At 37.2% G+C, this 23,147-nt stretch overlaps 1 protein-coding gene across 7 annotated transcripts in view; it reads left to right on the top strand.

Annotated features, from left to right (window-relative positions):
- Positions 1 to 23,147, top strand: part of RYR3 (ryanodine receptor 3) — a 750,252-nt gene that overhangs the window by 184,954 nt on the left and 542,151 nt on the right. For 6 of the 7 annotated variants that reach the window (XM_072625277.1, XM_072625272.1, XM_072625273.1 and 3 more), the window contains exon 2: positions 7,925 to 8,040. In XM_072625277.1, coding sequence (XP_072481378.1) covers positions 7,925 to 8,040 — 116 coding nt within the window. Of the gene's footprint in view, positions 1 to 7,920; positions 8,041 to 23,147 lie in introns of all 7 variants that reach the window. The other variant, XM_072625274.1, reaches the window with a different exon arrangement.

Raw genomic sequence — 23,147 nt, 5'->3', positions numbered from 1 at the left:
ATGGACTGTGGAACTATGAATGACCTTAGGTTGCAGACATTCCATGGGATATTTTGAGAGATGCTAGTGGCTATCTATGGTTTTTTAAAAAATTAATTAATTTATTTTTAGTTTTCAACATTTATTTCCACAAGATTTTGATTTCTCCTCATCTCTCCCCTCCCCCCACCCCAAGACACCATGCATTCTGATTACCCCTTCCCCCATCTGCCCTCCCTTCTCTCATCCCCCCTCACCCCACTTCTCCCCTTCTCCCCTACTTTTCTGTAGTGTAGGACAGATTTTCATGCCAAATTGAGTATGCATCTTATTCTTTCCTTAAGCCAAATGCTATGAGTAAGGTTCATTGTTTCCCTCTCCCCTCTCCCCTGTCATTGAAAAAGCTTTTTCTTTCCTCTTTTATGAGAGATAATTTGTCCCATTCTATTTCTCCCTTTCTTTTCCCACCATATTCCTCTCCCACTCCTTAATTTTATTTTTTTTAGATATCATTCCTTTTCAACTCACTCTGTGCCCATTACCTATATGAATATAATCCCTCCAACTACCCAAATACTGAGAAAAGCCTCAGGAGTTACAAATGTGATCTTTCCATGTAGGAATGTAAACAGTTTAGTAGATCCTGTATGATTTCTCTTTCCTGTTTACTTTTTCATGCTTCTCTTGATTCTTGTGTTTGAATGTCAAATTTTGTATTCAGCTCTGGTCTTTTAATCAAGAATGCTTGAAAGTCCTGTATTTCATTGAATGACCATTTTTTTTCCCTGAAGTATTATACTCAGTTTTTGTGGGTAGGTGATTCTTGGTTTTAATTCTAACTCCTTTGACTTCTGGAATATCATATTCCAGGCACTTGGATCCCTTAATGTAGCAGCTGATAGATCTTATGTTATCCTGATTGCATTTCCACAATACTCAAATTGTTTCTTTCTGGCTGCTTGCAATATTTTCTCCTTGATCTGAGAACTCTGGAATTTGACTACAATATTCCTAGGAATTTTCTTTTTGAATCTCTTTTAGGAGATGATTGATGGATTCTTTCAATATTTATTGTACCCTCTGGTTCTACAATGTCAGGGCAGTTTTCCTTCATAATTTCATGAAAGAGGATGTCTAGGCTCTCTTTTTGATCATGGCTTTCAGATAGCCCCATAATTTTTAAGTTGTCTCTCCTGGAACTATTTTCCAGGTCAGTTCTTTTTCCAGTGAGGTATTTCACATTGTCTCCTATTTTTTTTTTCATTCCTTTGGTTTTGTTTTATAATTTTTTGATTTTTCATGAAGTCATTAGCTTCCATCTGCTCCATTCTAATCTTTAATGAATTGTTTTCTTCAGTGAGCTTTTGGATTTCCTTTTCCATCTGGCCAATTCTGCTTTTTCGGGCATTCTTCTCCTCACTGGCTTTTTGGATCTCTTTTGCCATTTGGGTTAGTCTGTTTTTTAAAGTGTTATTTTCATCAGCATTTTTTTGGGTCTCCTTTAGCAAGCAGTTGGCTCGTTTTTCATGATTGTCTTGCATGACTCTCATTTCTCTTCCCAATTTTTGCTCTACTCTTACTTGATTTTCAAAATCCTTTTTGAGCTCTTCCATAGCGTCAGACCAATTCATATTTTTCATGGAGGCTTTGGATGGAGGAGCTTTGACTATATTTTCTTCTGTTTGCATGCTTTGGTCTTCCTTGTCACCAAAGTAAGATTCTATATTCTGATTCTTTTTTCTGGTTTTTGCTCATTTCTTCAGCCATTTGCTTGACATTTGAGGTCTTTGTCAAGGTAGTTCTCTGCTTCCAGTGTATCTGGGAAGTGTATTGTTAGCTGCTAGCTTCCCCCACAATCTGTGAGCCTAGAGCTCCAGCAACAGTTGATGTCTCTGCCCCTGCTGCTGCTGTGGCTGCTGAGGATTCCTTCACCCCCTCCCCCCTCAGCCACCCTGGAGTTGGAGCCAGACCACTCCACTCTCTCACACTGGTCCCACAGGCATTTTCCACTGACCTTCCAATTTTTCCTCAGTGTTTTGGGGTCCTGAAGTCTGGAAATTGCCACATGTGTGAGAGATTCAGTCTCCCCAAGGCCTGCTCAGGTCCTGTCTGTGTTGGCGTGGCCCCCACTGGATTCTGCTCTGCCCCCTGTGTGGCTTGATAGATGCTTCTTGGTGACCTTCCAGGCTGTCTTGGGCTGGAGATTTGCTTCTCTTCGTTATTCTGTGGGTTCTGCAGCTCCAGAATTTGTGTAGAGCCATTTTTTTTACAGGTGTTTGGCTGGGCTTGGGGTCAGCACTCTAGAAAGTGCGTGCTGTTCCTCTGCCATCTTGGCTCCCTTGGCCATCTGCGTTAACCATGAAATCTACTGGATTCTTATTTTTAAGCTTTGTGATGTGATCTAAGGTCATAGAGAGAATATTTTGTTTAAATAATTCTTAGCTTGCTTGACTGTAGCACTTGCCATCCTCTTGGCATTGGCTTTCTGTGATTGAGTTTACATAAAAGTTGGTAAGTTAGTCAATAAACGTTTTTTGAGTGCCTCCTATGTGCCAACTACTTTACTAATTGTTGGGACACAAAGAAAGGCAGAAGACAATACCTGTTCTCCAGGAACTCACAATCTAATGGGGGGAACAACATTTAAAGAAATATGCACAACTATACACAGGATAAAATGGAAATAATTAGCAGAGGGAAGGCACTAGAATTATATGGCATCATAAAGGCTTCCTGTAGAAAATTGGATTTTTAGCTGGGATTTGAAGGAAGTCAAGGAATAAGGAAGGGGGACATCAGGAAAGGGAGCTTGGCGGAGGGAAAGAGGGAGAACATTCTACGTAAGCAGAACAGTATAGGTTAAAATAATAGAGGTAAGGGATGTACATGAATTATGTCCCAATTGTGCAGAAAGTGCATGCTAGGAGCAGTGGAAAATTAGATGGATTTATAGTTGTATAATCTTCTTTGGGCCTCAGTTTCCATATCTGTAAGGTTACTCCCCATGCACTTGTGTGTTCTTGCTTTCCACACACATACATACCACACTGTATACACACATATATATGTAGATACACATCCACAGACACACAGAGGCAAGTATGCACAGCAGGTTAGTCTTGGCTAAAAAGGACTTTGAAAGTTAAACAGAGCAGTTTAGATTTGAGATGGTGGATTTTTGAGCAGAAATAGTTTAAGATTGCTTCTTGATTTTAGCAAACCCCCATCACCAGGTCTTGTCTTTATTGTGGGGGTTATCAGCTACACCTGCAGTTCTCAACCTCACCACCCTCTATTTTGTACTTTTTACCTCTTTGGATGCATAGTATGCTTTTTGTTGTCTACATGATAGTGGAGGGTACTTTATAAGAGAGACGCCCTAATTATTTTCAGTGAAATTAAAGTTGAAACAAGGAAAACAAATCAAATAGAAGTAGAGAATAGAAAAAAGGCCATATGTACTGAACTACTTGTTAAGTACCTTATTGTGTGCCAGTTGTTAGCAAAAGGAAATGGAACATTTGTTGAGTGGCCTATTGAAATAACTCTTTTTTTTTTTTTTTTGTACTTTTAAAAGTCATTCAGTGATCAAGTATCTATTAAGTACCCACTGTATATTAGACACTGTGCTTGCTAGGTGCTGGGTATACAAAGGCAGAAATGTGTCAAGAGTCTACTTAGTAGCTTCTTCTCATAGGAATTTGACTAGGCTGTTTCAAACGTTGCATGGATATATCACCTAATTGAGAGTGAAAAAAATTGAGTTATTGTTTTACCCTTGTCTTTAATGAATTAGCTAAATGATCTCATGCAGGTTGAACTTCTGTTTTTTTAACTGCAAAATGATTGTTCTCAATTAGATATTCTTTTATGTCCTTTTAGCTCTAAAATTCCAAATGTATAATGTTATATATATGTGTGTGTATGTGTGCATAGATATTTATACATTCATATATGAATATATTCATGTTATCTCATGGTTTATTATATATTATTTTTTTTAGTACAGATTATTTTATCACATTTTCTGAATATTTCTGTTGGGCATACAAGGGATGGGATACAGGATAAAGAAATAGAAAAGGGGAAGCTGAGAGGGATGAGATACTTTAGGGCAAGGATTCTAAAACCTTTTTTGTGTCATGGTACCCTTTAGCAGTCTGATGAGGTCTATGGATACTTTCTTAGAATACATAAATTTTTAAATACATAAAATAAATGGAAGGAAATTCTAAATTATAGTTAGATGTTATTAAAAATAAAGATATAATTTTTTCCCTGTCAGTGTTCATGGATCACCTGAAATCTATCTGTAGACATCTTGGAGGCCCATGGACTCCAAGCTGAGAACCCCTGCCATAGGGGAATGTTGTACATAGAAAGTATGGAAGAGATCAATGGAAAATAAAAACAGCCCCCTAAAGGTTAAAAGGATGGTGCTATAGGCAAACAAACTTTTATTTCACAATTATATTAAGGTTACTCCTAGTTTTAGTGATATTCATAATCTTGTATGAGGAAAACCTAGTTTCTCTGGTTATCCCTAGGAATAGATGTGTATACACATATGCATACAGACATACCTATACACATACACAAATAGGTACATGTATGAATATATGAACATACCAGATAACTACAGAGTACATACACTATAACCTTAGAAGAGATGTCACTAGCTACTAAAGAGACTAGAAAATGCCTCCTGAAGGATATGGTTCATGAGCTAATTCTTTAAAGGAACTGAAAAATACTAAAAGTTAGAGGTTTATGTGGGAACAACATTCCAAGCATGGGAGCATCCCAGCCAGTGCAAAAGCATAGATGGTATATATACCCTTTGACCTAGCAATGCCACTACAAAGTCTGTATCCCAGAGATTTCAAAGAAAAAAGGAAAGGGTCTTTATATACAAAAATATTTATAGTAGCTCTTTTTGTTGTGGCAAAGAGTTGGAAATTGAGGGGGTGCCCATCAATTGGGAAATGACCAAGCAAGTTGTGCTATATGATTGTGATGGAATATTATTGTGCTATAAGAGATGACCAGCAGGACAATTTCAGGAAAACCTGGGAGAACTTATATGAACTGATGCAAAGTGAAGTGAGCAAAACCGGGAGAACGTTGTATACAGTAATAGCAATATTGTATGATGATCAAATAAATGGTTTAGCTTCTTTGATCAGGACAGTGATCCACGACAGTTCTGAGGACTGAGAGAGAGAACTCCAGAGAGAGAACTGAGGAAGTCTTAGTGAAGACAGAAACATTTTTTCATTTTATTTTTCTTGCTTTTTTTCCAACATGGCTAATATGGAAATTTTTTGCATGATTTCACATGTGTAATTGATACCACATTTCTTGCCTTCTCAATGAATGGGTGTGTGTGTGTGTCTGTGTGTGTGTGTGTGTGTGTGTGTGTGTGTGTGTGTGTGAGGGAAGGAGAGAATTCAGAACTGAATGTTTTTAAAATGTATGTTAAAAATAAACAAAAAATAGCTTTGTACTTACAGTGCCTCAGTCTGCCATCTTATCATATCTCAACCTTCCTACTTGACTTTCAGGGTCTGCCTTTCTAACTCTCTGCCTTTTCCCTACAGTCTCACTTCTTTGACTTTCTAAATGATTCCTTCACTCCTGCTGTGGTAATCTCACTCTCTTCTGCAACCATTTTGTTCATTTTCCTACCTCCACTCATTCCTTCCCTCTTTCTCCTCTTTTACAGTATGTGTGTCTTGCTTGGGAAGTCTTCTTTCTCTAGCCCTACATTATTTTGATTTATTCTTTTTTTCCACTTAATACTCAAGTGATCACTTTCCATTTCATTATCACAACACTTAGGATATACATCTTTAATTTTGTCCTATATTTCCTCGAGTATTTATATTATTTCCATGTCTATAATGTAAAACTTTTACATTAGGGATCCTATTCATGTCTTCCCTCTCCTTATGACACTGCACCTCAGCATTGGTGTAGCACTTGTATACCATAGGTGTTAAATTTGTGCCTGGTGCATGAAAGAAGGTAGAAGGAAACTAGCATTTGCATTTTGGTTTTTTTTTGGACTTTAATCATAGTACTCCCGTTTTAATTTCCATTGTACCTTGGACACATGCATACACATGCACATATGTGTACACACTCACACACTTGAACGTGTATATATATATATATATATATGATATGTACGTTATACTTATTTCCTCTTATATCTCTCTCTCTCTATATATGTAGGTATATTATACTTATTGCCAATGTGGACATTTTTCAAGTGCTTTTCTTGCCTGGAAAGATAGTTAGGGATTTAACACTCTAAACAGTCACATGTCCTTGGTCTCATTTTTTTTCCATCTAACTAATAAGGGCAAGCAGTGAGAAGAAATGTTAACAAGATATTATACGGTGTAGAAGATAAGAGTCTGAAACTGATTTTATTGATTTAGGGAGCTTTCAGTAGGTAACTCCTGCCTCCAAAACAGGTCAGGACTTACAAAGTCAGAGTCCTAGAGAATAGCCTGGAACACTGAGAAATTCAGTGACTTGCCCACAGGATCAGTAGTCTCTGTCAGAGGTAGAAATTGAACCTATGTCTTTCTGAGTGTGAGTCCAGATTTCTTTCCACTATAGTATGTTACCTTAAGATTTCATAAAAATGAGGAATATTTCTGCTTTATTTTCTTTTATTCATTCACTAATTTGGTCTTGATTTTTGATTTCATGGGCATAAAAAACATATATGGAAATCCCCTACATGAACATAGAACTTTATATTCATTTGTGATGCTTTTAATTTATGCATGGAAGCTCTGAGGGGGGGGGAGGTGCAGGATATTTTACTATTTTTTTCTTAGTTTTGAATTTAACAAACACCAAAAAACATTTCCATATACAAAGAAGAACAGAGAAAAAGAATTTGTGTGAAAATAGGCATTTTGTAGCCTCTCCACACACCTCCATGCCCATCATTGCCCTTTGTACAATATTAGCTTTTAATTCTTCAGAGACTGCTGGAGTCCATGTCCCACTGCCTTATGGGAACTTTGACAGAATGTTGGTCCTAAAAAGATGATCCTGAAGAGGCAAAGCCAAGGTGACAGAGCAAAGACAAAGGCTCGCCTGAGCTCTTCCCCAAACCCCTCCAAATACCTCTAAAAAAATGACTCAACAAAACTCCAGAGCAACAGAATCCACAGAAACACAGGGTGAAACAAATCCCCAGCCCAGGACAACGGGAAGGCCGCAGGAAAGGTCTGCCACACCTTCGAAGCTGCCCTTGGTGCCTGCAGGCTGAGGGGTCTGACCGGGGATGAGGCCTGCTCTGGTCCTGCTCCTCCTGTTATGAGGTGGCCAAGGCTGGACACCGCTCCATATCCAGTGCGACAGACCTTTTCCACCAGGCGTCCGGGTCACCCTGGGCTGGAAATCCCCTCCATCTCATTGTTCTGTGACTTCTGCTGCTCTAGAACCTGTTGAGGGTCATTCTTTATGGCACTTTATGGGCTGTGGGGGAAGAGCTAGAGTATGTGTGTCTTTCTACTCTGCCATCTTGGCTCCCTACACCCCAGAAACTAGCATTTGTTAGGCACCTATTATGTACCACGCATTGTTCTATGTGCTTTATAAATATCTTATTTAATCCTTATAACAACCCTGAGAGTTAGGTGTTATTATCATCCCCATTTTACAGTTGAGGAAACTGAGGCAGGTAGAGGTTAGGTGACTTACCCAAGGTCACATGGCTAGTAAGAGTCTCAGGCTGGATTTGAACTTGGGTCTTCCTGACTCTAGGCCCATTGCTCCATTCATTGCACCATCTGGCTAGCTACTTGTAGTGTTGGAAAGTAAAGATATAATTGTTCTTATAACCTAAGGCATGATTTGGAATAGCTAGGTTTATCCCCACACCACTCATGCAGGTTCTTATGTTTTTCCTAACAGGAAGATGAAGTGGTTCTCCAGTGTGTTGCTAACATCCACAAGGAGCAAAGAAAGTTCTGTTTGGCAGCTGAAGGACTTGGGAACCGCCTGTGTTTCCTGGAGCCAACTTCTGAAGCTAAAGTAAGGTTTACCTTCCTTCTCATATCCCTTCTCCCCCCTTCTCAGTTAGAGAGTTCCCACCTTAGTTACCAGAAAAGAAGTTTCCTTTTTCAGACTTGAGAATGGGATGCTAGAAAACGGCTTTGGCTCTTGGTTGGCAATGGAAATAGAAATGTGGACACAGCAATGTGAAGTATGGGAGGCATTCTTTGTCCTCCCAACATTCAGTAGTATACCAGTGACTTTGGAGGAAGTTATTCATAGACTCTTGGATTTTTTAACTGGAAGGCATCAAATAAGCCCTTTTCTAGATGAACAAAAAATAATCACTCTGGGCTTACTTTTATTAATCACTCTGCCCCAAACATGTCCCCACTTCCCTTTTCCCTCTCTCCATCCCCCTTTGGTTAATTTGCAGAACTGTGGACTATAATGGAGTCTGCTTTCAGATAGGAGAGGCGGTGTTGCCAGGAAAACCTGGTTCGAGCTCTACCTCTGACACATGCTAGTTGTGTGACCAGGAAAATCACTTAACCTCTTGCTATTCTAGGCAACTCTCTAAGTCTGTAAATTGTATAGAAAGTTCCAAACTACGTTGGTAGAGGGAGTTCCTTATACTAATTATATCACAGGATCAGTTCCTATCCCTACTTCCAGATGTAAGATTTTTGATATGGTTATTTGTGAATATATATCATTATGATATTTGATATGCTAGTGGCGTTATCTGCCTTACATGACCTGATGGGAAGAAAATATAAGACTGTATTTTATGCTGACTTATACTTCTATTATTTTTTTAATTATTGAACTTTTCCACCATCTATCTTTTGTCTACAACTCAACTTTTGTTATTACTGTTGAGGTGGATATAAGTATTCTATGTTTTCATGACACAGGTACCTTGAAAGCCCAACTCAGTGCCTATTTCCTTCACAAGTACTTTTAGGGCTGTGGAAGAGGTGAAACAGCCCACCATGTCTAAGCTAACAAACTCTTCTCTTAGGCAAATAAGTATATACATAGATTCATTTGTATATTGCTTAAACAGACCACCTGCCTATATAAATGTATTTCTGAATTCCTTAGAATTCATATTTCTAAATAATGCTGTCCCCCTCAATAGCTTTGTTTCTTTGTTTTGCTTGATGGCTTATTGTCCTGTGAATGCACTGATATCTATCTATAGTCATAGCACTCATATGCACAGGACATATTAAGTAAAATTAAAGAGGAAAGAAAAAAATAGACCACACTGTTTTCCTGTTAAAAGTCTATTGCCTAGTTTCCTTTATAAAGCCATTACTATCATCTGTATCTTTCGAACTGTATTATCTGAACTCTTTTATAAACCTTTCAAGGGTGGAAACCATGATTTTGTATTCTCTGTGTAATTGTTTTTTTATTATTTTAAATCATTTTTTGTCTGAACCATTATTAAATTTGTATAGGGGATCCTAGTGAAGAAATTCCTCTGCCAGTGCAGACTAGCATCTGTAACAAAATTTGCAGTCTTAGATTGTTGTCCAGTAAGCTGTTAAACAAAAAAAATTTCACACGTCCATGAGATATGCATTGCAACTGAATTTATTACAAGAGACATGAACACGCATGTGGAGCTCCAAATGCAGGCAAAGAGTTCACAATCCAAACAGAAGCTTGCATATTTATGTGATTACAACAAGGAAGGGAAGACAGATGCCAGTCCCCTCCTAAATGGGAGTGGCATGGCAGGAGGAAAAGGGCTATAGGGATGGGGAAATGACTAATTCCCCACCCCTCAAAGGGGAGGTGAAACCATGAATAAGTAAGATGGCACAAGCAACATTCTGTTCTCTTGGGAACTGCTGGACTATGAAGATAGAATGGTCTGCTTATCCACAAGGAGTCCAGTTGCACAGACAATTTCTTTGTCTGATGCAGACTGATTGGTGTCTGTCCTGACTGCTAAGGACATGCGTGGAGTTCAGTTTGGAGTGAAAATAACAGATGTCAGCTCGGGGTAGGGTGGGCTTCATCCTTGACTCTGCATGCTCAGAGTCCGGTGTTCTGGAATACATGGCAACTCCAAAAGACAAGTTCAGGAGATCCCTTAACAACTAGTATGTAGCAGAAGTGGAATTTGTACCCAAATCTTCATGCTTTATAAGTGATATAGAAATAATTATATATGCCTCCTTGGCTAAATGATTGCCTTCATTTTACGTTTGGGGAAACTGAATTATAAGGAGACTTATGCTAAGTAATACTATCAAGTCCATGACAGGGCAGGGAATTGCAGAGTTTCTAGACTTGAATTCTGAGCCCCTCCTTCTACATGTGATCCTTCTTGGAACTACAAAACTTTTATCAATCAGAGCAAAATACACCACAATTTTAGCTCTATGAAAAATTCTCTGAACTTCCTTAGTATTCAGTTCCACAATATCAACAGAGATAATTCATTTTATATATTTATTTTTAATATATAGTTTATTTATTTTTCAGTTCTTGGCACTCACTTCCACAAGAATTTGAATTCAAAATTTTCTCCCCATCTCTCTCCACCCTCATCCCAGGACAGCAAGCACCCCATCCACCCCTGTCCAAGCAGTGCTGCATGGCCCACGCAGGGCTGTGCTCCACTCTGAGCCTGGTGTGATAGACCTTTCCTGTCAACCTTCCAGGCTGTCTTAGCCTGGAAATCTGTTTCATTCTGTCGTTTTGTGGCTTCTGCTGCACTAGAATTTGTTTAGGGTCAATTTTATGGGTATTTTATGGGCAGTGGGGGAGAGCTAGAGTAGGAACATCTTTCTACTCTGCCATCTTGGCTCCGCCTCCCATAACAGAGATAATTTATAAGGTAAAAATCTATATGTCAGAGATAAGCAGTACTCCTTTCAGTCTACAGATTGTAAATTAAGCATGAAACTCTAGAAATTATTAGATGTGGTCCCATAGAGTTTCTGTGGCAGGCCTCTTGTTAATTACAGCAGCGAGTCGAGATCTTGCCTCATGGATGCCTTTTTAAAATTTCAGACTTCTGACATGAAGCCTTGCTTGCTGGGACCGAACCTTAAGTTCCTTTGTGGCTTGAAGACCATGGATTTCCTTCACTCCACTCCTTCCACTACCTAATATCAACACACCATCTAAAGTAAAAAGTAAAATGGATTTACTGTGAAGCACTGTAGGGCAGGGAGTTGTAATAATGTATGACAAGCTTCACAGTCCATATTTAACAGCTATTTTTATAGCTGATTCCTCATCCTTCAACATATTAAAAGACATTTGCATCCATTCTTGGTTCTCTTATGCCTAAAATTCTTTTTGGTCCATGTCTTGATAGTAACTTATTTATAGCTTTGTGGCTGTGAAATTGCTTGACCACAGCCTACCCCTCAGTCTAAACAGTCTCAAAGTGTGTCATACACAAATAGGAGCTTACTTAATGTTTATTGAATTGAATCTCAAAAAGAACACAAGTGTGAGACATGACACAGAAACATGAAGCACATAGTGACAGAGAGAATCTAAGACTTTTTTTTAAATGTTGATGTGCCATCATATCTTAATTTAAGCACAAGGGTTTCCTTTCTTACCTGTATTGTACAGGGTTGTGTAGCCAAAGACAGAAGAGCAAATCTGGAAACTTTATTAACATACCTCATATGTATAAGGATATCTGAACCGTGGTAGAGGAACACTAAATAAACCGTCAATGGGACAGAGTTTGACCAGAATTCAGTGCAGTAAGTCATGAAACTGTCTAAGCAAAATGAGAGTAGCAGTAAGAAAAACATGTGCTGGCCAGGTGATGGAAGCTTGATCTGCTGAGGAAGCTGTTTGATTTTTCTCGTGTCATTTATCTCTTATGCCTAGAGGATATTCAGACCACCCCTTTCTTCCTTCCATTTTGTGCTTTGCAGCTATGAACTACAGGCTACTTATGTCCCATGAAATTGTGATGGTGTTTAATAAAACATTCCCACTCAAAAGAAATGGGCACAGATCTAAAACCTTTCTTTCATTAATAGTTACTGGGCATTATCGCTATGAAGTGGACCATAGAGGGAGTTTTATAATATGAACTTCTTTGAAGGTTACTAAGTGCCCACTAGGCCCATTTAATGAGTGATTTGTTGAAAAATGGTTATTGTTGTTTTTCCAATACTTCACTTTTAACAATTTATATCCCACATTGTTTTCCCCACTGACGACTCCAGTTAAATACTCCTGGAACTTGTCAAATAGTCCTGAAACTTCTAGAAATTCTCTAAATCCTAATTGCTTAATGACCTCAAAATGGCCCCAGTAAAAAGTAGGTTCTATCTAATGTATGTTGTCAAGTGAACAACATAGCTTAATTTCATTCCTGTGGCAAACAGACCAAAGCCAGTTTTCATAATGAGTGAAAACTCTTCCCTGGCTTGATCTTTATCATTATCATCTTGGTTTAATATTCCTGTGGTCCATTATTTGGATGTTTGTCTCCCTCAAAACATACATTCATATGAATGGAAGATTATAAGTTCTATTTTATACATGGGGAAAATTAAGGTGTCTGGAGAGAGATCAAGTAACTTGTTCTAGATTAACTGTCTAGGAACAAATTAGGAACTTGTTCTAGTTAGGAACAAGTTAGGAACAATAGTTTTTTCTAGAGTTTATTGAGCCACAGCTGCAATATAAGAGATTATTTCCTTTTCTGGTCCAGTTGAATTTTGAACTGGGATATTCTTAGTTATTTTGGGAAAAACTGTTTTTAAAATATCTTTTCTAGTTGTTTTCATTAACAGTAGTTCAGATGTCCACTTGTCATATTGTTGAAGGGAGGATTCTTGGTCAGGTACAGGTTGGACTAGATGTTTGCAGGGGTCATCTCTTGGACAATGTATAAGGTAGATTGGCTATGCCCTTGTAATCTTTTTATTGTTAAGAAGGTGGTGAGATTTTTGACTCCAGTCCAAAGGATAGACATAAGGGACACTTTTCAGCTCTGCTCTTCTAACTCACTTCCCATTTTACCCTCAACTTATAGTGTGCCCCCGTCAGGCATTCATGTATTATCTGGATCAGACATCTGTGTTTCTGGATTCTACCACACCATGGCTTTTTGGACGAGCAGTTTTGTCTAGAAAAGCACCAAGTTAGAGAAAGGAGATAAAATGGAAATCAAAAAACTTGTAAATAGAACAGAGAAGATATGTGGAGCTCACTGACTACTTTATAATTTCTCTGCTATTGCCCATTAGAATGATTGCTCCTGCTGTACGATGACTGATAAAATCTAGAGTTAGCAGAACTGGGAGTAGAATTGTTCTGAGGTCCCAGATTTACTTTAAAGATTCACATTGTTGTTGTTAATGCCTGACTATTTTTGACCCATGGTTCCTGTCACCCCAATACTGGAATGGTGTGCTATTTCCTTTCTCGTAGATTAAGGCAAACAAAGCTGAAGTGACTTGTCCAGGGTCACACAACCAGAAAGTGTCTGAGGCCTTATTTGAGCTCAGGTCTTCCCTGACTCCAGGCGAAGAGCTGTATCCATAGAGCAACCTAGCTGCCTGCAGATTTAGATTAGAACTTTATCATTAGAGGAGAATTGGAGCTCGACATGGTCATTTTACTCATCGGTAAAATGAGGCTGTTAGATGAGATTATTTTGAAGGTCCATTTTGAGGCTGGTATTTTATAATTCTGGGACTGAAAAGGAAAACTAAATTTTTGCTTTCAGATCCTGTGATTTTTCTGCTTATTACTGCTTTTAAAGAGAATGAGATGTAAAAGTATACAGAAAGGGTCAGTTCCATATCCCATTTTTCCCGATCATTTCCTTTCAAAATTTTTTTCCACAGAGCCTGGAGTTTGCATTGGGTGTGACAAACTACGCCACCTAACAATGCCAGAGTGTCAGGAAAGGCTCTGGGAAAGATACTTGAAGAAACAGCAGTTGCATGAATTCTAGGTGACCCACGTGTGCCCCTTTTGAATGTTGTTGTCAGTTACTAGAAGTGAGTCTGGTAAAAAAAAAAAAAAAAAAAAGCCAACTCCTTTTAACTGTAGGATCTCTGTTGTCTAAACTGGCTTCCCTTGATTTTGTTACTAAAATCACCTGGATAATCTGTCAGCTCAGAATGATAGCCACTTCTCCTGTCTTAGTGAAGGGCAGTCTGATCCCAGTGGTAGACATTTTATTTGAATAATGGATTAATTAATTGTGCACGGTAATATCATGGCTATTGTTCATGTATCATTTTACTAGATTAAAACTGGCACGTGTCCCCAAATGTATAAAATCAGGTGCTACTGAGTTCAGATATGCTGCAGATCTTGCTGTCTTACTCCCAGGTCCTTATAAATGTTGTTGAATTTCAGTGAACTTCCCCCCTCTAACAAATTCCTGGGCCTACGCACAAGATTGATTCTTGCCTCAAACCTCTCCCTACTCTAGTCCATGCTCAGCTCAGCTGTTTCATTGACTTTCCATGTCACCACTTCCCAGCTCCCTGCCTTCAACTCAGTAAGCTCCAGTGGCTCCCTCCCTGTTACCTCCAGTATAAAATATAAAATCCTCTGAATGTTCTCCTTCCTCATCTCTGCCTCCTGTCTCCCTTGGGTTCCTTCAAGTCTCAGCTAAAATTCTGTTTTGTGTAAGAATCCTTTCCTGGCCCCCCTTAATACTAGCTCCTTCTCTCTGATTATCATATATATCTATAGATATAGATATAGATCTATAAATAGATATATACGTATGTATATATATGTATACACACATACATGTATATAAAATATCCATATATCTCCTTTATATATAGTTGTTTGCCTATTACCTCCCCCATTAGATTGAGAGTTCCTTGATGGTAGGGACTGTTTTTGCTTCTTTTTTGTATTCTCAGCTTTTGGCACAGTGCCCAGCATACAATGTGATTCATAAACGCTTGTTGACTTGACTTTCCCTGTAATTAGGAGAGCATACTTCTCCAGAGTGATATTTCTGTTTTCCAAAGAAAAGAAAGTAAGATGTTGCATTTTTGTCATGCATTTCTGCTGAAAAATTAAACATACTTTTATAATAGTATTTCAGGGTTGTTTTAATTTGCATTTCTCTAATCAAAAGTAATTAAGAGCACTTCTCTATATGCTTTTAGATATCTTTGATTTCTTTATCTCAAAACTGCCTGTTCATATCCTTTGACCATTTATCAATTGGGGAATGGCTTGTATTCTTATAAATTTGACCCAGTTCTCTGTATATTTTAGAAATGAGACTTTTATCAGAGACACTTGCAGTAAAGATTGTTTTTCCTCTTTCTGCTTTCCTTCTAATCTTGTTTGCATCGTTTTTGTTTGTACAAAAACTTTTAAAATAAAATTAATCAAAATTTTCCACTTTACAGTTTGCAGTGCTCTCTATCTCTAGTTTGGTCATGAATTCTTCTCCTTCCTATAGGTCTGACAAGCAGACTATTCCTTGAACTTGTAATTTTGCTTATGGTGTCACCTTTTATGTCTTAATCATGTACCCATTTTGACCTTATCTTGGTATATGGTTTGAGATGTTGGTCTATACCTGGTTTGCATTCTATTGTTTTCCAGTTTTCCCAGCAGTTTTTGTCATATATTGAATTCTTATTCCAAAATCTGGGGTCTTTGGGTTTGTCAGACACTAGATTATTATGGTCATTTACTACTGTGACTTGATTCCTAATCTGTTCCACTGATCCATCACTCAGTTTCTTAGCCAGTACCAGATAGTTTTGATGATTACTGTTTTATAACATAGTTCGAGATCGGGAATTGCTGGGCCTCCTTTCTTTGTATTTTTTTCATTAATTTCTTTGATATTCTTCTCCGTTTGCTCTTCCGGATGAATTTTGTTGCTATTTTTTCTAGCTGTATTAAATAATATTTTGGAAATTTGATTGCTATAGCACTGAATAAGTAAATTAGTTCAGGCAGAATTGTCATCTTTATTATACTAGCTTGGCCTACTGTAGAGCAATTGATATGTCCCCAGTTGTTTAGATCTGACTTTATTTGTGTGAAAAGTATTTTGGAATTGTGTTCGTATAGTTTCTGGATTTGTCTTGACAGGTAGACTCCTAAGTATCTTATATTGTTTAAATGGAATTGCTCTTTTTATCTTTTGCTGCTGGGTTTTATTGGTCATATAAAGAAATGCTGATAATTTATGTGCTAAAATTGTTAATTATTTCAAGTAATTTTTTAGTTGATGTTCTAGGGTTCTCTAATTATTCCATCATGTCATCTGCAAAGAGTGATAGTCTTATTTCCTATTCTATTCTATTTCCTATTCTATTCTATTCTATTCTATTCTATTCTATTCTATTCTATTCTATTCTATTCTATTCTATTCTAATTCCTTCCATTTCTTTTTATTCTTTCTTTGCTATAGCTAATATTTCTAGCACTGTATTGAATAATAGTGGTGATAATGGGCATTCTTGCTTCAGCCCGATCTTACTGGGGAGACTTCTGGCTTGTTCCCATTAGAGATGATGCTTGTTGATGATTTTAGATAGATACTGCTGATCATTTTAAGGAGTGCTCCCTTTATTCCTGTGCTCTCTAGTATTTTTAATAGGAATAGGTGCTATATTTTGTCAGATGCTTTTTCAGCATCTATTGAGATAATCATATGATTCATTTTGGTTCTATTATTGATATGGTCAGTGATAGTTTTCCTAATATTGAACCAACCCTACAATCCTACTATAAATCTAACCTGATTTTAGTGTTTAATCCTTGTGATATATTCCATAACTTGATAGTATTTTGTTCAAAATTCTTGCGTCTGTAGGGAAATTGGTCTATCATTTTCTTTCTCTGTTTTAACTCTTCCTGGTTTAGGTAGGAGCACCATATTTGTGTCATAAAAGGAGTCTGGTAGGATTCCTTCTTTGCCTATTTTCCCAAATAGTTTAGGTAGTATTGGCATTAATTTTTCTTTAAATGTTTGGTAGAATTCACTTGTGAGCCTACCTGGCCCTGGGGATTTTTTCCTAGGAAGTTCATTAATGACTTGTTCAATTTATTTTTCTAAGATGGGATTGTTCAGGCATTCTTTTTCCTGATCTGTTCATCTGGGTAATTTATATTTTCAAAAATATTAATCCATTTTACTCAGTTTGTCAGATTTATTGGAATACAATTGGGCAAACTATTTCCTAATGATTGCTTTAATTTCTTCTTCTTGGTGGTGATTTCACCCTTTTCATTTTTGATGTTGACTCTGGTTTTCTTTTTTCTTTTTGTTAAACCAAATTAACCAATGACTTATACATCTTATTGATTTTTTTTTCATAAAAATCATTCCTAGATTTACTTATTGGCACAATAGTTTTTTTAAAAAATTTTCAGTCTTATTAATTTCACCTTTAAATTTTAGGGTTTCTTATTTGTTGGTCAGTTAGAGATTTGTAATTTGTTCTTTTTCTATTTTTTTAGTTGCATACCCAATTCATTGATCTGTTATTTTTCCATTTTGTTGATGTAAGAATTTAGAGAAATAAATTTTCCCTTGCTTTGGCTGCATCCCATAAATTTTGGTATGTAATCTCATTGTTGTCATTCTCTTTAATGAAATTATTGACTGTTTCTGTGTTTTGTTCTTTGACCCACTTATTCTTCGGGATTAGATTATTTAGTTTCCAATTAATTTTTAATTTATATTTCCACTACACTTTGTTGAATGTAATTTTTATTGCATAATGATCTGAAAAGACTACATTTACTATTTCTTTCTTTTTACATTTGACTTTTGAGGTTTATATGCCCTATTACCTGGTCAGTTTTTGTGTAGGTGCCATGTGCTACTGAGAAAAAGGCATATTACTCAAAGTTTAGGAGCAAATGTTGAGAATTATTTTTGTATGCAACTGGGAAATAAGAAGTAAGGTAATGGGGTTTAGAAATCTATCTTGTACCACAGGAAAAGAGAGAAGATGGGGATAAGGGAAGGGAGGGGTGTGATAGAAGGGAGGGCAGATTGGGGGAAGGGGTAATCAGAATGCATGGTGTTTGGGGGTGGGGGAGGGGAGAGATGGGGAGAAAATTTGGAACTTAAAATCTTGTGGAAATCAATGTTGAAAACTAAAAATAAATTAATTAAAAAAGAATAAAATCAAACAAAAAAAGAGGTATATTCCTTTTTGTTCTCATTCAGTTTTCTCCTAAAGTCCATCATTTCTAACTTTTCTAATATTCTATTTACCCCTAGTTTCTTGTTTATCTTTGCTTAGATTTATCAAATTCTGAGAGGGGACAGATAAGATTCCCCACTAGTATAGTTTGCTGTCTATTTCTTCCTATAACTCACTTAACTTCTCTTTTAAGAATTTGAATTCTTTATATACCACTTGGTACATATATGTTTAATATTGCTTCATTGTCTATGTTACCTTAATTTAGCAAGATGTAATATCTATCCTTATCTCTTTTAATTAGGTCTGTTTTTGTTTTTACTTTGTCTGAGATCAGGATTGCTACTCCTGTTTTTTTGTGTTTTTTTTTTTTTTTTTTACTTCAGGTGAAGCATAATAGATTCTGCTTCAGTCATGTTTCTTTTAAACAACATATTGTAGGATTCTAGTTTTTGATCCATTCTGCCATCCACTTTTGTTATATGAGAGAGTTCATCCCATTCACTTTCAAAATTATGATTACTACCTGTGTATTCCCTTCTATCCTGTTCTTTCTCCTGTATGTCCTCTTTCTCCTTTCACCCTTTCCCTCCTTACCAGTGTTTTGCTTCTGTTTACCACCTCTCCTGATCTGCTCTGACTTCTGTCAGTCCCCCCACCTTTACTTAATCACCTTTCTTCCTATTTCCCTGTTGGGTAAGAGATTTCTATATTCATTGTGTATAGTATTTCCTGTTTGAACCAATACTGATGAGAGTAATGTTCAGGCAATGCCCATTTCCTACCTTCCCATCTTTCCCTCCACTCTAACAGGTCTTTTGGACCTCTTCATGTGAAACCCCCAACCCTTACTTGATCTCCTCCCCTCCTACTTAGGAGTGGTGACTTTTAAATTGACCAAACAATGGAACTGTAAAATCATAGGTTTTACAGGTAAGGGAGGGAGGGATTAATTTGGTTTTCTTAATTTAAAACTCCCTAGGGAAAGTGATTGCTCAGATGCTCTAACTCTCTCATTTTAATATTTAACAGTCAACGATATTATGGAATGCTTTATATCCTTAGTATGTAGCAGTATATGCCATTAGTGAATTCTTTTTATCTGACCTTCTTCTTCTGTTACAGATAAACCCTATTCATTTCTGTCTTCATTAAAGATAAAAAAAGTATTGCTTCCTGAATACTTCTTAAAGACTTTCGTGGGACTAGTTCCCCTTCTCCAATTGGTCAGTTATTGGTTAAATTTAAACACCTAGGCCTGATATTCAGTTTTTAAATCTGACCTTTATACCAGCGTTCTGTCAAAAGTCACCTTCTTAAGCATCTGATTAAATTTGCCAGTTTTAACATATTCTTAAAAACAGAACTTATGGTTTAGGTGCAGTATATTCTGGAGATAGGGAGATTAATAAGGTGACCTCTGAAGCACTATAGGTGATCTTTTTTCAACTAAATGTGAAAACTTGATTCACATTATCCTCATCTGTTCTAAAGTAAAACGATGAGTAAAGTTTGTATGTTATCCAAAGCTATTGTCTCATTAAACAGGTTTCGTTTTGCTTAGTCTAATTAGGTGTTAACCTACTTGGAGGAGAGAACTCTTTTGTTGACCTTATAATCTTATAATTTCAACTGTGATAGAGTGATTTTTCAAAATTGGTAGAATCCTTGGAATTAAAAAAGAACAATCTCTCTCTCTCTCTCTCTCTCTCTCTCTCTCTCTCTCTCTCTCTCTCTCTCTGTATGTGTGTGTCTATCTCTCTCTGTGTCTCTCTCTCTCTTTTTCTCCAGTTAAAGCTGGAGCTTTAAAGCTTATCTTAGCACATTATATCTAGTTAGCCCCAGGTAATGATTTATTTCCCATTCAGCCATCCACCAGGACATAGCTAACATAGACATCCAACCATCTTCCCTGGGCAACACTTTCATGTAATTTCAAATCCCCTATTAGAAAGTAAGCTCACAGAAAATGTGTTTAATAGGAATGTATATGTAGAGCCAATATAAGATTGCATGCTCTCTTGGGGAGGGAGGGGAAAGGAAGGAGTGAGAATTTAAATCTTATAGAAATGACTGTTGAAAACTGAAAGCAAATAAATTAATAAATTTGGAAAGATATTTAAAAAAAGAATGTAAACTCACAGAAGACAGGGGCTGCCCCATTTTTATATGTATCTCAAGTATTTAACACAAAGTAGAAACTTAATAAATATTTGATTTATTTTTGGGATATTGCTTAACTGCACCCTTCCCAACTTAAAAGATTTTTAAATCTTCAGGTTCCATAATATCCTTTAATCGATCATCTTTTCACTTGAGAAAATCAATCTTGTTTCTTTATTCATTGTTTTAAATTTTCCAGATGAACAGGATGAAACTGTATACTCGGTATATACTTGGAGGTTTGTTTTTTTTGGTAGTTGGGATAAATTTGCATTTTCCATGCCAACTGTCTCATCTGATGCTCTATCTGAACAGCAGTTTATGTTTTTCAGGCATTTGGCTAGGGTTAGGGATTAATTCTGTGGTCAGGAAACAAAATAAAGCTATGACCTTGGGTTTGTTAACACTGTATTACACCTAAGCAAACAAACAATTTACTGGCAAGTTTCCCAGATGCCACAGTAATATATGAATTTATTTTTTCCAAAGCTTGTATGATTTTCATAGTAAGCCAAAACTTTCTTTGCTCCCCATATTATTCAGAATTAACTTAAATATGAATGCTGCCAGAGAGGGACTTGCCAAATTTGAGGAATTTATCTTCATGGGGTTTGATGGGTCTTGTACAATTGAATAGGGAATCTCCGTATCAATTTCTTGCTGTAAAGTGTTAATTTTGACAAGTGGTATTGGCTATTATAACCTTTTTCTTCAGAGATTATTCTTATGGGTACATCAAAGAAGTAAAAGTGAACTTTTTTCTTAGCATTATGTCTCTCTGCCCTTTTGTTTTTGATGACAGGGACCTTGGGTCATACAAATTAAATGTGATAAAGAAGATGGATATGACAAAGGTTGAAGAGGTGGAATTTGACAGGTTGAATGTTGGGGGTAAAAGAGGGAGAAAAATAAAAAAATGACCGAATTCTAACAGGAATGTGCTGCTCCCCTCAGAGGAAATAGAGGAGTTGAGGACAAGTCTTAGGTGGAAGAACTGCAATTTCCTTATCTATTAGATGAATTCTAAGGATCTGTCTCACCTTAAGTTCTATGAATATATTAAATTTAGTACACTTGCTTGAGGTGCTGATGTGAGACCCAGGTACCGATGTATAGTAAGCCATTGGAAATTTAGGACTGGAGCTCCAGAGTGATTAAAGCTAGATTTACAGATTTGGGAGTCATCTGCACAGAGTAGAAAACTGAGGCCCTCTGAATGTTTGAAATAACTAGGGAGCACAGGTAATAAGAAAAGAAGGCTTAGGACAAAACCTTAAGGAATACTCATCTTAACAAAGGAGAACGAAAATCGTAAGAGTGTTCAAAGGAGAGGGTCTTGAGTTGATGCCATATGAAGACTGAGTAAAAGGAAAGAGAGATGATTAGCCTGGAGAAGAGATTATTCAAGGTAGGGCATGATAGCATTCTTCACATATTTGGTGAGTTGTCATTTGAAAGGGGGACTACATGTGTTCTGTTTGTCCCTAGAGGGAAGAACCAGAAGCAATTGCTAGAAATCACAAATAGGCACATTTACCATTGATGTTAGAGAAAACAACATATCAGAAAATATAATGGGCTCCTTAGAGGTAAATTTTACTGTTTTCAGGCAGAAACTAGATGACCACTTAATAGGTATATTGTAGTGAGTATTACTTTTCTCCCATAGGTTTGATAGATGACTGAGGAGGTCTCTTTCTAACTTGAAAATTCTGTGATTTTGTGAAGATGAACCCATGAAAGAGATAGGTGTGGTCAGACAGACAAGCGTGAAAGAAAACAAGGGAGAAGAGCCTATCTGTTAGGGTGCAGAGTTCAGCAGTGTCAGAACGGCTGTAAAAAAGTCAAGACAGATGAATCTAAAAAAAAGACTACTGAATTTGGCAGTTACAGTGTCAGATGGCAGTGTAGGCAGCGTGATCTGGAGAGAAGGCAAATTGCAAAGTAGTGAGGAGTGAGTGGCTGTTTAGGAGGCGTGGGCAGCAAAGGTGGAATACTAAAAGTTTAGCAGTGAGTAGGGAGAGGTGAAGAGGGTATAGCAGCATCCAGTGAAATTAAGATGATCCTAGCCTGTGTCCCACCTTCAGTAGAAATCTTTATTATGCAGTAAGAATGGTTTGTAAATAATGAAGGGTATGCATGCTGGGATGTTTTGCTGTATCTCCATTATGCCTTCTTGACTCTTATGTTTATTAAATGGCTAGGAGGTGAGAGGATTTAGATTCTCCATTTCCACAGTTGCTAGATAACTTATAACAATGCTTAATTTCCTCCCAACATACATTTTTTATAAAAGTTCTGTGATAAGCCCTTTATCACTCATTGAATACTAAGAGATACCATAGAAATATCTCGGTACTGTTTAGTTAGACTGTCACCTGGATGGAACTGGCCTCTAACCTGTGGGTGGCTGGAACTGAACAGAGCAGACTAGAGACGGGACAGTCAGGAATCCAACAGAAGTTTCATTTCAAAATGAGTGAAACGGCTTGCAAGCAAGGAAGCATGTTAGACATGTGCCAGGGCCCCACTCCTATTAGGAGGACCTGCTTTAATGTGGCTGAACCTTGTGTATATGTGTATATGCATCTGTGTATATGCATCTGTGTATATAGATCGATAGATAGATAGGTAGATAGATAGGTGGATAGATAGATAGATAGATAGATAGATAGATAGATAGATAGATAGATAGGTAGATATAGAGTCATGCAGTCATGGCTACACAAAGAGCCTGACAGTGTAGTGCAGCAGCAGTGGTGAGGCGCAGAAGCAGCAGTGAGGCAAAGTTGTTTGTTGACAAAATGACCATTCATAGCA

Source organism: Notamacropus eugenii, chromosome 7 (assembly GCF_028372415.1).
Source record: "Notamacropus eugenii isolate mMacEug1 chromosome 7, mMacEug1.pri_v2, whole genome shotgun sequence".
Classification (NCBI taxonomy): domain Eukaryota; kingdom Metazoa; phylum Chordata; class Mammalia; order Diprotodontia; family Macropodidae; genus Notamacropus; species Notamacropus eugenii.
Note: the sequence above shows the minus strand (reverse complement) of the source record. Positions and strands in the feature narration are given on the sequence as shown.